Source organism: Trichechus manatus, unplaced genomic scaffold, assembly GCF_000243295.1.
Source record: "Trichechus manatus latirostris isolate Lorelei unplaced genomic scaffold, TriManLat1.0 scaffold00111, whole genome shotgun sequence".
Lineage (NCBI taxonomy): Eukaryota > Metazoa > Chordata > Mammalia > Sirenia > Trichechidae > Trichechus > Trichechus manatus.
The window spans coordinates 2,489,825-2,503,413 of record NW_004444047.1 but is presented as its reverse complement, the minus strand read 5'-3'; the positions used below and the strand labels follow the sequence as shown (position 1 = coordinate 2,503,413).

Genomic DNA, 13,589 nt, shown 5'->3' with positions numbered 1-13,589 from the left:
GGCACAGACAGGTGGACTGCAGGGATGGGCACCGTGTGGCACCTGGCAGCTGCTAGCAGGTGGCCGCGCTCGTGGCTCTGAGCAGGGTCCTGCTCTGGGGCTGTGTGCACTCTCGTTACCCTGAGGAGGGACCCGGGATATCACCCGGCTAGTTTGCATGTGAGTGGCAGAGCACTGAGTGGCTTTCCAGTCCCCGGGCTTGGAGCTGGTGCACCCAGGGTCCCACATGGCACGTGGGGAATTCAGGACTGGCTCCCCTCAGCAGTCCGTCCCCTTGTCGTGGGGCACCCCTTCCCTGGGCCTCGCCTCCAAGACAGTCTCAAGGTGCGAGCTCTCGAGATACCGCTTCTCTTGGGGTCTGTGTGTGACGGGGGCTCGTGCAGCTTCATCTCTGAATGAAATGCCATGTCAGGAAGGAATCCCTCTAAGAAGCTAGAATGCTGAGCTCAGCCATTTCAAGAGGAGGAACTAAAGAGTTAAAAAGGAAAGACAGAGCTTTAGGGAGCAGATGATAGTGAGGATGTCAGTCTCCACAACACCTCAGAAGGTTTGATTGGAATGCCCACTCTGCAGGTGGGTAAACTGAGGCAAGCAGCATTGTCAGGCTGACCTGGACCTCCAGGGGAGACAGTGTCACCACCGAGGACACAGTGCCACTGTCCACTCCAAGTCTGGCTTTGCCCACCTGGCCATGCCTCACTCTTGGGGTTCTCCCTATAGCCCTCAGAGCCCCCCCTGGAGCCCCAGGCCTCAGTCCAGGGGGCAGGCCTCTTGGGGACCAGGGGACTGACCTGTACTTGGGCCCAGCTGACTGCATAGGCTGGGCAGGGGTCCCCTGAGGACAGGGATGGCATCCATGGATGGAGCTCTTGCCGCGGACCCCCAGCCACGCTCTCTAAATGACCGCATGTGGTCTCCCCTCTTTCTCTTTCAGAATACAAGGTAAGGGGCGGCCGGGCCCACCTGACCTCTGCACGCCACGCCCACCAGCCCAGGTCACAGGTTCCTCTTTGTTGTGCTTTTCCGTGTAATATGTATGTCCCATGCAGCCACAAGTATGTGCTCCCGTGGGCCTGCTGCTCACCTCGGGGCCCAGCGTGCGCGTGCTTCTGGGGGTGACTCTGGTCTCTCCCCCCAACAGATCTACCCTTATGACACCCTCATCGTCACAAACCGAATTCGGGTGAAGCTACCCAAAGATGTGGACCGGACGCGCCTGGAGGTGAGAAAGGCTGTGGAGTGGCTTGGGAGGGGACTCATTTCGGCTGAGTCATCCTTGGCAGAGGCCTCCTCCAGTGACCACAGGGGGCATGGTGCCAGCTCCCATGGCGAATGGCCTGGGTCGAGGCCCACCTTGTTCTGAAGGCAGAAGACCATGGTTGCATGCCTGAAAGATGACTGTGCCAAGAGGGACATGTTTGTGTGTGGATCAGGGTGGGAAGGAAGGCTTTGTAGCAATGATCTGCTCAGCCTCATTAGACTTCTTCATGAACTGCTGTTGGGAAGATGGCCACAGTCTTAGAATAATTCATGGCTTCTCACGTTTCTCTTCCTCTGCCCACATTCACACTGATCTAGAATAACAAAGTGATCAGCAGGAAGGAAGCAAGCCTGGGTTTAGAAGGCTCAGCAGGTGTCAGCGCAGAGCAGGAATTGGGTGATACTTGCTGAGCAGAAGAACTGGGCTTGCTGAGCCCTTCCTGTGAGGCAAGGTGCCCTCTGAGCAAGGCTTCACTGGTCCTCACAACCGTCCTGCACTCGGCAGCAGCCGGCCTTCCCCACTGCCTAAGCCCTTTCAGGAATGTTTTGTTGCCTCTTCAGGAATGTTTTGGTGCCTTTCAATGAATATTTCTCCCACGCTGGGGGCAGGGGGCTCCTGAAGGGCAGGAGCCACTCTGCTTTGTTCACGCCCCAGGGCTGGGAGCACGGTAGGTGCTGTGAACATGTGATGCTCAGTGTCGTTCAGCCAGCTGCCAGACCAGCCCACCCAGGCAGTGGGGGGGGGGGGGGCACAGAGTGCCCACGGGAGTGCTTAGCGATGCCTGAGGGCTCAGCTGGAGGCTGGGCAGGGAGTTCCTGCAGAGGGCAGTCCCTTCTGGGGCCACAGGGAGGCCCTCAAACTGCCCTGGACCGCTGGGTGAGATTCTCCTAGGCAGAGTGGGGAGCATGTGGAAGGGCATTCCAGGCCAAGGAGCACTGAGTACAGGCTTAGAGGGGCTCTGCAGGGTGTGTCCCTGGACACGCAGGGGGCTCTCACTGGTCACACCCAACAGGCCCCGTCCTGAGGCTTGACTCAAGTCCCCAAAGTGAGGACACTGATCGCCCTTCGTTACTGTCCTGGGGCTCCTGTAACAAAGCACCACAGCTGGGTGGCTTAGAGCAATAGAAGTGAACTCTCGCACAGTTCTGGAGGCCAGAAGCCCAAATACAGAGTGTCGGCAGGGCCCTGCTATCGCCAGAGGCTGAAGGGGAAGATCCTTCCTTGTCTCTTATCTCTCCCAGCTTCTGGGGGCTCCCAGCAATCCTTGGCGTTCCTTGGCTAGTAGCTGCATCGCTCCCATCTCTGCCTCCATCATCACATGGTGTTCTCCTGTGTGTTTGTGCGACTCTGGGTCTCTTCTTACAAAGACGCCGTTAAGATTGATTAGGCCCACCCTATTCCCATCTGACCTCATCTTAACTAATGACTTCTGCAAAGGTCATGTTTCCACAGAAGGTCACACTCACAGGTTCTGTGTAGACATGAATTTGGGGGTACACTATTCGGTCCACTGCACCCCTTAGGAGTGTTGCTGTGCAGACGAGACCACGTCAAATAGTCACGCAGCACAGGGGTGGTGGCGGCAAGGAGAAGAGGGTCAGGGACTGTCATGACTGCAGTCACGCAGCACAGGGGTGGTGGCGGCAAGGAGAAGAGGGTCAGGGACTGTCATGACTGCAGAATTGTTGTTGTTAGGTGACGTCAAGTTGATTCTGTCTCACAGCGACCCCATGTGACAGAGTAGAACTGCCCCATGGGGTTTTCTAGGCTGTAATCTTTACAGGAGTAGATCTCCAGGTCTTTCTCCTGCAGAGCCTCTGGGTTGGTTCAAACTGCCAACCTTTCAGTTAGCAGCTGAGCACTTAATCACTGTGCCACCAGGGCTCCTCCTGCAGCAGTGGGGGATCGGGGAGCATATCTATTTTGGCCCTTTTTGTTGCAAATGATAGAAACTTGACCCAAAATGACTTAAACAGAAAGGGAATTTATTAGCTCACATGACTAAAGAGCCCCTTCAAGTGTGGCTTGATCAAGGTGTCTCTGGGACCAGCTTCTTTGTCCGTGTCCCTTGCCCGTGTGCCCTCTGTGCTGGCCCTGTTATAGACAGACTTTGACCTCACCTGTCCCAGCTCACAGTCTCCAGGAAAGACACCTGTCTCGCTCTCTCGCTCAGCTGCCCCAGCAGAAGCCCCATCGCCAGCTCTGCACGAGTGATATGACCATCCCTGAGCCAACCAGTTGACCCAGGGAATGTGATGCCCCAGCCAGCCAGGCTTGGCCACATGCCCGCCAGGGAGCTCGGCTGGTAGCTGCCACCCCCTGGGCTGAATGGACCAAGGGGTGGCTCCTGGAAGAAAACCAGGTGCCTGGAGATGGGAAGATGCTGGGCACCCTGCAGGCAGCAAGAGTCCACCTGCGGGAGGTGGTCAATGAGGTGGGGAGGAGGGGGAGCACCGCTGAGTGAGCCCTGGATGCCGTGTGGGTCAGCACAGACTAACCTGGCCAGTGCGGTCAGCGGTCGGGCAGCGCAGAGTAACCTGGTCAGTGCGGTCAGCGGTCGGGCAGCGCAGACTAACCTGGTCAGTGCGGTCAGCAGTCAGTGGTCGGGCAGCGCAGACTAACCTGGTCAGTGCGGTCAGTGGTCGGTCAGCGCAGACTAACCTGGTCAGTGCGGTCAGCGGTCGGTCAGCGCAGACTAACCTGGTCAGTGCGGTCAGCAGTCAGCGGTCGGTCGGTGCAGTCTAACTTGCCGACGTGTGCGAGGCCCGGGATGGGGGCCTCGCACCACCGAGCGAGCGACCACGGAGCTGGGTAACACGAGGACACTTTGCTCAGGAGGCTGGCGGCTTATCAGGATGTTGGACCTGACTTTGCCTTAGTCTTCTGGTGTCACTGTGACAGAGACACCGCCGGGGGTGCAGTGGTTTCACAAGAACAGAAATTCACTTTCTCACAAGTCAGGAGGCTGGAAGTCCGAACTCGGCACGGCTCTAGGGGAAGTCTCTCTCTCTGTCGGCTCTGGAGGAAGGGCCTGGTCTCTTTTCAGCTTATTTTCCTTGGTTCCTTGGAGCCCTTCACATGGCACCTGTCTTCCCCCGTCTGTGCATCCTGCTTCTGTACCTAATCTGCTCCTTTTCTATCTCAAAAGTGTTTGGTTTAAGCACACCCTGCACTCATATGGCCTCTTCAACTTAAAGAAAACCCTATTCACAAATGAAATCACATCCACAGGTATAGGAGTTAGGATTCCAGCACATATTTTAGGGAGACGTGACTCAATCTATAAAAGCCCTGTAGAGAGGAAAAGCCACTGAGAAGTTCTGACCCGTCTGAACGAGTGTGGGCATTGGCGGGAGGGGCAACTGGGCCACAGGGCCCCTGGGAGCCGGCATGGGAGCCCAGGAGGGTAGAGCTGCTCTGTGGTGCCCTGCCCTGGGTCCTGCAGCCCTGGCAGCACACCAGGCTTGTGGAGGAGCCCCGAGAATGTAGTTGAAAGTATGCACAAGTGAGCCCCCAGGCTGAGCCGTGTTATGTTGAGACTAGATCTCAGGCTCTATGTGGGAGCACACGGTGCCGGAAACCACTCCCAGGCTGAGAGCAGGTCACCCACGCTGGCACACTGCAGGCCGAGGCCTCGGTTCACACGGGACACCGTCCGTGTGAACGGAGCCCTCCAGTCCAAATGCGCTGCTGTGAACTGGTGCTTCCGGCAGGTGGGCGGCTCCCCGTCAGGAGCTGCCTGGAGGGTTGGGTTTGCTGTGTGTCTTCGTTCATGAGAGGGGCTTCCCCAGGCCAGAGGTGCTGGGAGCTTGTTGCTGTCAGCACAGAGGTGAGCTCAGAGGTACTGGTGGGGCCAGGAGCCTGCCCAGACTTGCTGCCTCTCCGGGGGGCTGGGCTGGTGGCAAAGCGGCAGGAGGGCGGTATCTGACCTCCTCTAACTTCACAAGGGGAAGGAGAACCAAGATCAACAGCCTAAGGATTATTCCTATGAGGCAGAGGTCAGACATGCCTCCTTTCTCCACCATCTTTGCCAATTCTGAAACCAACTGCCCCTCCCACGGCCCTCTCAACTTTTCTGCTGTGTCTGATAATTCACTGCAGTGGCCACACAGAACTCACAGACCATACTCATGATTATGGGGTTTATTAGGGAAGTAACAGTTACAATTCATGCTCAGGAATGCTCAGGATACAGTCCTTCCATCAGGACAGCCTTTTCCCAGCTGTGCTCGCAGGCACACCTCTCCCTGGCCCTCGGCCTCTGCCCAGAAGCACTCAGACTTCTCTCTCCATGGGCCAGTGTCTTAGTCATCTAGTGCTGCTGTAACAGAAATACCACAAGTGGATGGCTTTAACAAACAGAAATTTATTCTCGCACAGTCTAGGAGGCTAGAAGTCCAAATTCAGGGCACCAGCTCCAGGGGAAGGCCTTCTCTCTCTGTTGGCTCTGGGGAAGGTCCTTGTCATCAATCTTCCCCTGGTCTAGGAGCTTCTCAGCACAGGGACCCCAGGTCCAAAGGATGCCCTCCACTCCTGGCTCTACTTTTTTGGTGGTATGGGGTCCCCATGTCTCTCTGCTCACTTCTCTCTTTTATATCTCAAAAGAATTGGCTTTAGAGAAAACCTAATCTTGTAGATTGAGTCCTGCCTCATTAATGTAACTGCTGCTAATCCCACCCCATTAACATTATAGAGGTAGGATTTACAACCCATGGGAAAATCACATCAGATGACAAAATGGTGGACAACCACACAATACTGGGAATCATGGACTAGCCAAGTTGACACACATTTTTTGGGGACACAGTTCAGTCCATGACAGCCAGGGAAGCCCACCGCGCCGTCTTCTGCTGCCAGGTCTTCGCGGCCGGGTCTCCGCCTTCAGTGTTTCATGTCTTTCTCTCTCTCTCTCTTTCTGTCTCCTGGTTCCAGGAGCTTCTCAGCACAGGGATCCCAGGTGCAAATGACATGCTGGCTCCTGGCTGTTCTTCCTTGTGCTGGTGGTGGGATTCTCTCTTCCACACCTCTGGGGTGGCCCATTTGAAGCCCAGCAGGATGGCAGAACTGACCAGTCCCTTTGGTGGGCTGCAATTACCCTATCACACAGTCCCACCCAGTCGCTTGGGTGGGGATAACAAGACCATGGCGAGAAAGGCCACATGAAAGCGATCCATCACACCCCAGGTCACCCCCTGGCTTTTCTAGCCATGGTTCTTTCATACTTGGAGGATAAATCCCCCTCCCAATCATTCTACCAGTCCACAACAGTCATTAACAATCAGTCCTTCAGTAGGGCAAAGAGTCCTCAGGGTGAGGTTACTCAGGTACCAGCCATTCAGGTCTGCTCTGGGTGTCCATCTGGGATCTGGTCAGGTTCTCCAAAAGTCAACTTGGCTTCACCATTCCTGGCCTCTGACAAAATTCAGCTGAGAGAAGATCATTCCCTTGCTCTGAGCCTCATGAGGTACCAGCATAGCAAAGCCTTTAAGGGACATTAGGTCCGGCCACTGTACTCCAGCCCAGCGGTGCCTCCCCCTTAGTCCACTCTTTCACACTTACAGCTTCTACAATTACAGTTTTTACAATCAATTAACCCTGTTAACAATCAACACCCACAGCTGAATCATATAATCTTATCAGTATCTTCCCCCCACCCCCGGACCCACCAGGAAAAGAGGAATCCATTCAGTGGGGGATCCTCCCTGTTCCCCCCATTTTGAGTGTAAGCACACCCACAAACGAGTGTAAGCCAGCCACTTCATGCCTTTATCTCCCCCCGTTTTAGACAGCCAATGTTTAAATTGCCTGTCCCTATCACACCAGTACTCTGAGGAGACAAGCATGTTCCTTTATCTGAAGGATCTCCTGTTCTGGTTGGAACTCTGAGCATCTGCATCCATAAGCAAAGTCCAGTCCAGAGCAAGCCATCAAACTGCAGCAATCTACTCCAGCTCACGGTGTCAAACATCTTCCTCTTCATTTCGTTGGTTCTGGTCAGACAATCCCTAGCCATCCAAGCTAGGTCACAGTGGGTAGCAGCCTCAGGCTCAAGAGTTCACGCACACTTCCTGGCACTTCAGACAGCCCCTTCACACACTCTCATCCCTGGCCCTTGTGGGCCAGGTCAATGGGCTCCACCCATAAACTTAGGAGTCCACACAGCACCCTTTACTTCTGACCAGCCAGCCCTTCCTGTCTCTTCTCATCCCTAGCCCCGTGGGCTAGGTCAGTGTGTGCCAATGGAACATGTCCAAACTCAGCCCATCTCTTCACTGCTGCACCTCCCCCACATCCACGCATTGAGGGGACCCAGGTGGTCACCACAGCGAGCAGACCTAGCTGTCTACTCGCTGGCTCCATTTCACTTCCAGTCCTGGAAGAGGGCTCCTTCACTGGGCACCGACTTTTCCTGCCTGGCTGCATCCAACAGCAAACCACTTACTTGAAATTCAGTCAGCAGAACAGTCACTTTTTGTTCTTTGGTCCTTCTTTCAGATGCAAATCTCATGTTCTCTCAGCAGTTCTGGGTGGTTCTGCACGTCTTTTCAAATGCAAATCTGGGTGGGGCTCAGGTTTTCCACCTAAGCCCCCACTCTCTACACACAGGGCTACTGCATTCAAACAGCCTGTTTCCTTCAGCAAATCCTAGTTCCCCTTTTAGCATATCCAATCAAGTGTTGGCTGAAGGCAGAGTTACGCACTCTCTGTAATCAATAGTATCCGATATTCATTTCTAGCATACATTTAGGTCTGCTTTGCAACATTAGGTAGGAGAAATATTCAATATCCACAGTACTTTCAATTAAACACATAATCCTAACCACATAACCCTTTTTAAAACATCCCAGTTGCATCTTCTCTTCTCCACCCATTAACTGTCTTCCCATTTGAGTGCATACGGCCTTGGACCTCTGGCTGGGTGGAACCAGTAGACCTGGCCTCCTGTCAGCCATCCAGCTTATCCACCTTTGCCCCAGGCCTGTCCAGGTGGGGCTTGTGCCCACTCAGCTGCAGCATAACCCTCCCTTCGGCCTTCACAGGCAGCAACAGCCAAAGTAACCATCCAAGAATTAAAAGTTTCACTTCCTAAGCCCCTTTGTTCTTTCTCTGGAGCCATTGCAAAGTATCTCGCTTCTGACATCAACTGTGAAAACAGCCTGAGGACAGTGTTTGGCCTCCTCTAACTTCACAAGAGGGAAGGAGAATCCAGATCAATAGCCCAAGGCTGATTCCTGTAAGGCAGCGGTCAGACAGCTGGGCTGGAAGTACCTTCTGGCTTCCCCTCCTGTGCTACAGACAGAGTCAATGGTGCAAAATATCGAGTGGTTAATATAATATAGTATAATATAGCATAGTATAACATAACATAATATAAAAAAAAAATCCATTGCTGTTGAGTCGATTCCGACTCACGGCGACTCTATAGGACAGAGTAGAACTGCCCCATAGGGTTTCCAAGGAGCAGCTGGTGGATTCGAGCTGCTGACCTTTTAGTTAGTAGTCGAGCTCTTAACCACTGAGCCACCAGGACTCATAATATAATACAATATAATATAATAGTGGTGCAAAGGAGCTCTGGTGGTGCAGTGGTTAAGGGCTTGGCTGCTAACCTAAAGGTCGGCAGTTGGAACCCACCAGCTGCTCCGTGGGAGAAAGATGTGGCAGTCTGCTTCCGTAAAGATTACAGCCTTGGAACCCTACAAGGGCAGCTCTACTCTGTCCTACAGGGTCGCTGTGAGTCGGAATCGACTCGACAGCAGTAGGTTTTGGGTTTGGGGTGGTGCAAAGAGTTAAGCACTCGACTACTAACCGGATGGTTGACTGTTCAAGCCTACCCAGAGGCGCCTCAAAAGACAGGCCTGGTGATCTGCTTCCAGAAGGTCACACCCTTGAAAACTCTATGGGGCGGTTCTACACAAGGAGTCCCCATGAGTGGGAATCAACTCGAGGGCAGCTGGCAACAACAACAGTGTAAGTACATGTTGGCCCTCTGGAGGACTGGGTAATGGCCTCATCATCAGATCTCCAGGAACACGCCTCAGGGCGCGTCTCTCTACTCATTCTTCCTCCTTGAGCTCAGCGGGGGCCAAGAGGCACATTGGAATGTTCACCACAAGGGAGCACGCCCCCACTCTTCAGCCACGGGGCCCCCGCCTGCAAACTTGGAGCCGGGACAGGAGCCAGAAGGGACTCAGAAGGGGCTGTGCTCAGCAGGAGGAAAGGGATCCTGATGTTTCTATTTCAGGGGAAATAGCTTTATTTCTTGATATAAAAACAACTCATAGCTATTATAAATGTCCCAAAAAATTCAAAGGAGCGTGTACAAATCACAAGGATGGCCCCTGCCCACAGATTCTGCAGGGACATGCTTCCAGAAATCCCTCTGTGCAGCTATGCCCAGAGATGACAGAATCCATCTCTGGTAAATAGGGCCTACACTGTACATAACCAGTTGCCATCAAATTGATCCCGACTCATGACCTCCTCATGGGTGTCAGAGTAGAACTGTGCACCATAGGGTTTTCAGTGGCTGATTTCTCTGAAGTAGAGCACCAGGCCTTTCTTCTGAGGCACCTCTGGGTGGACTCAAATCCTCAACATTTTGGTTAGCAGCATCACTGTTTGTCTCACCCAGCAACTCGCATTTAAATTAAATTCTTGAAAATATTTATGAGTGAAGTAAGCTGCGGGGTTATCGGACTTCATCCCGTCCTGTACCTTGAGTCAAGCTGAATAAACAGAAGCCACATCTTTGGACCATGGTGTGTTGCCGGCTGCTAACCAAAACCAGTCCCTGTCGAGTCAGCCCTGACTCATGGTGACCCCACGTGTGTCAGAGTAGAACTGTGTTCTATAGGGTTTTCAGTGGCTGATTTTTCAGAAGTAGATTGCCAGGTCTTTCTTCCAAGGTGCTTGTGAGTGGACTTGAACCTCCAACAGTCGAGCACAGTAACTGTTTGTACCACCCAGTGAAAAATCAGCCTTTGAAAACCCCATGGAGCACAGTTCTATGCTGATGCAGATGGAGCCACCAGGAGTCAGCATTGACTCCATGGCAACTGGTCACTGGTTTTACATTGTATGTAGTTCGACATTCTGAATTTTTATTTTAAATTTGACATGAGTATTTTTCAAGCCTGTGAGTGTGGATGTGCCTTGTCTGTTTAAAAGGCTACATGGTAGTCCACAGGACACGTGTTCCCCACGTGGGAGGGTCTGCGGGCTAGGCTGTGGGAGTAATGATGTCACTTCTTCTCACAAGCCATTGGCTGGAATCAGTCACATGGCAGGGCTTGTATGCAAGGCAGGCTGGGAAATGTAGTCTGGCTGTGTGCCCGGGAAGAGGAGAGAATGGACTTGGTGGACAACTAATGGCGTCCACCACAACTCGGTAGGGTCAGCCCCTGCAAGACGGTTGCTTGGCCACGTGGTCGATGCGTGTTACAGATATTTAGTTGCCATTGAGATGCCCTAACTCATGGTGACCCCATGTACAACAGGACAAAACGTTGCCCCGTCCTGCGCCATCTTCATGACCGTTGGTATGTCTGAATCCATTGTCATCGATACTTATTGCCAAAGTGCTAAGCTGAGTTTTTTGTTCATTCGATCAGCAAGTGCCAGGCACTGGGCGGGGCTCTGGGAATACCTGGTGAACAAAGCTGCCCAGTCCCTGCCCTCATAGACCCAGTCTGACAGGGGGACAGACGCTTGTCAACTGATACCCTCGTGAGTGTGTGATTGTGCACCAGGAGAGGTGCTCTGGAGGAGAGGAGCGTGGGCCTGTGAGGGCTTAAATGTGGGTGAAAGTTAACAGAGGCAGTGGTGGCTCCGTGGTAGACTCTCGCCTTCCATGCGAGGAAACCTGGGTTCAATTCCCAGCCAGTGCACCTCAAGCACGGCCATCACCCGTCTGTCAGTGGAGGCTTTCATGTTGCTGTGATGCTGAACAGGTTACAGCAGAGCATCCAGACAAAGACAGACTTGGAAGAAAGGCCTGGCGATCTACTTTCAAATATCAGCCAGTGAGAACCCTGTGGATCACAGTGGTGTGATCCACAACCAATCATGGGGTGGTGCAGGACCGGGCAGCATTTCTTCGTTGTGCATGAGGTCACCATGAGGCAGGGGCCAACCCGAGGGCAGTGGCCACAAAAGTTAACTGGATGATCTAAGCACATGTGCACGTGTGTGTGCATGGTGTGTGTGGGGTGGCAGGTAGGGACGAGAACTGCTAGAATTGGGAACTGCATGTGCAAAGGCCCTGGGGCAGACACTTTGGGCTGTTTGAGGAACCCTAAGGTCACTGTGAGTTGGAATCAACTTAACAGCAATGAGTTTCCTTTTTTGTACGGGAGGCCAAGGTGGCTGGACCTGAGCAGGGTGAAGGTGAGGATGGACCAGGTTTTGCAGGGCCCTGGGCCGTGTTAAATGGGTTGGGTTTAGCCCAAAAGCAAACCCTTTCGGGGGGTTGGGGGTGCATGATTAGATTTGTGATGTGAACTGCTGCCTCTCTTGGCCCCGTGGAGTCTGGGCTGGCTGTGTGGATGCAGGGGGCTGTTTCGAAAGCAATGTGGTCATCTAGACAAGAAATGATGGCATCTCGGGCCCGGGGGCAGGGAAGAAGCAGGTGGACTCAGGGGCGTGTGGGAAGTCCAGGGGCAGGACTTGGCAAAGGCCGGTGCCTCCATGGTGGGGACTATGCCTCCGTGGTGGGGAGTGCTGTGCCTCTGTGGTGGGGGGGACTGTGCCTACATGGTGGGGGGACTATGCCTCCATGGTGGGGGGCCGTGCCTCCCCGGTGGGGGGGACTGTGCCTCTGTGGTGGGGGGGACTATGCCTTCGTGGTGGGGGGACTATGCCTCCATGGTGGGGGGGACTGTGCCTCCATGGTGGGGGTCCATGCCTCTGTGGTGGGGGTGCCCCTGCCTTCATGGTGGTAGGGGCTGTGCTTGCATGGTGAGGGGGCTGTGTCTGTGGTGGGGGCCGTGCCTCCATGGTGGGGCGTGCTGTGCCTCTGTGGTGGGGGGAACTGTGCCTCCATGGTGGGGGGGACTGTGCCTCCGTTGTGGGGGGGACTGTGCCTCCATGGTGGGGGGGCCGTACCTCCATGGGTGGCAGAAGCCGTGCCTCTGTGGGGTGGGTCTGGTTGGGGTGGTGGACGCCATGTGGTCATAGGCAGAGCAGGACCCCCAGACACGTGGTAACTGACACCATGGCCTGGGAGTCCCGGCCAAGGGAGCCAGGATGCTCCCCACAGAGCAAGGCCCTGTTCAGCATACAGCAGGTGCTCAGTAAGTGTGGGTAACTTAGTGCCAAGGGGCACATTGCTTCTCCTTGACCCTGGAAGGGCCATTCTGGGGCAGCGAGGGGCAGGTTGGGGGTAGAGCACAGGCTGGCAGGGGGCTCCCCTGGAGGCCTGTCCTGGGTGGAGTTTGAAGCCCTTCCCATGGTCTCATGCTCTCTGTCCAGGGAGGGGGCAGCACTCCAGGGCCCCCCGCCTAGGGATCTCAGCCCTCTCGATGCAGTCGGCAGCTACCCTTGGGGGCCTGCTGTGTGGGGGTGCAGTCTGAGGAGGAGGTGCCTCAGGCCCTGTTACAGTGTTGAAAATGAGTTTCTAGCAGCTCCCTGCACCCTGGCCCCCAGGACTGACATCTTCCCTCTCGTTGGGAGAGCAAGGGGGCTGGCGGTTGAGTGGGCAGGACCCTCATGTCTGGCGCCAGGCTGAAGGCAGCATCCAGGTGAGCCCCTCAAGGCGGCCACTCCCTGACCCAGTGCTCAGGAACTTTCCAGAGGGCAGGGATTGCGGGAAGGGAAGGAGCGAGATGTGGCTGCGGTGGAGCTGTCTGGGGGCGGTGGTTTCCAGAGCAGCCTCCACCAGGCGCCTGAGGCTGGATACACACCTGCATTGGCCGAGCAGACAGAGCCCGTGTGGAATGTGTCTGGCCAGGGCCCTAGTGCAGAGTGCCGTCTTTGTCTGGACCCACCCCACCGGCCTCTCCCACAGCCGCTCACCATCCATAGGTGACCACCGACCGGTGCTGACAAGACAGGGGTCCAAGCTGCGTCCATGTGGCCCCGTGTTGGGTCTGCACCAGAACCAGACCCCCCAGGCCAAGCCCAGTGGACTGAGGGATGGGGGACCCCCAAGCAGCTTTGTGTGGCCGGAGAATAGCATTTGATGCCGGGAGAGGACAGAGGGAAGGGCTAAGCGGGGCGGCCTCAAAGACCAGGTCAGGGGCTCCGGGGCCCTGATGGGGCTGCAGTGGAGAGTGTGGGTGGACGGTGGCGTCAGTGGGAGGCAGGGAGGGTGGGACACGTGGATTAG

At 55.0% G+C, this 13,589-nt stretch overlaps 1 protein-coding gene across 1 annotated transcript in view; it reads left to right on the top strand.

Moving 5' to 3' along the window:
• The window catches only part of ABLIM2 (actin binding LIM protein family member 2), a 140,855-nt gene that overhangs the window by 122,565 nt on the left and 4,701 nt on the right, over positions 1-13,589 (top strand). Inside the window, exons 18-19 of the mRNA XM_012557600.1 lie at positions 935-942; positions 1,142-1,222. Of these exons, the coding sequence (XP_012413054.1) occupies positions 935-942; positions 1,142-1,222 (89 nt within the window). The remainder of the gene's footprint in view (positions 1-934; positions 943-1,141; positions 1,223-13,589) is intronic.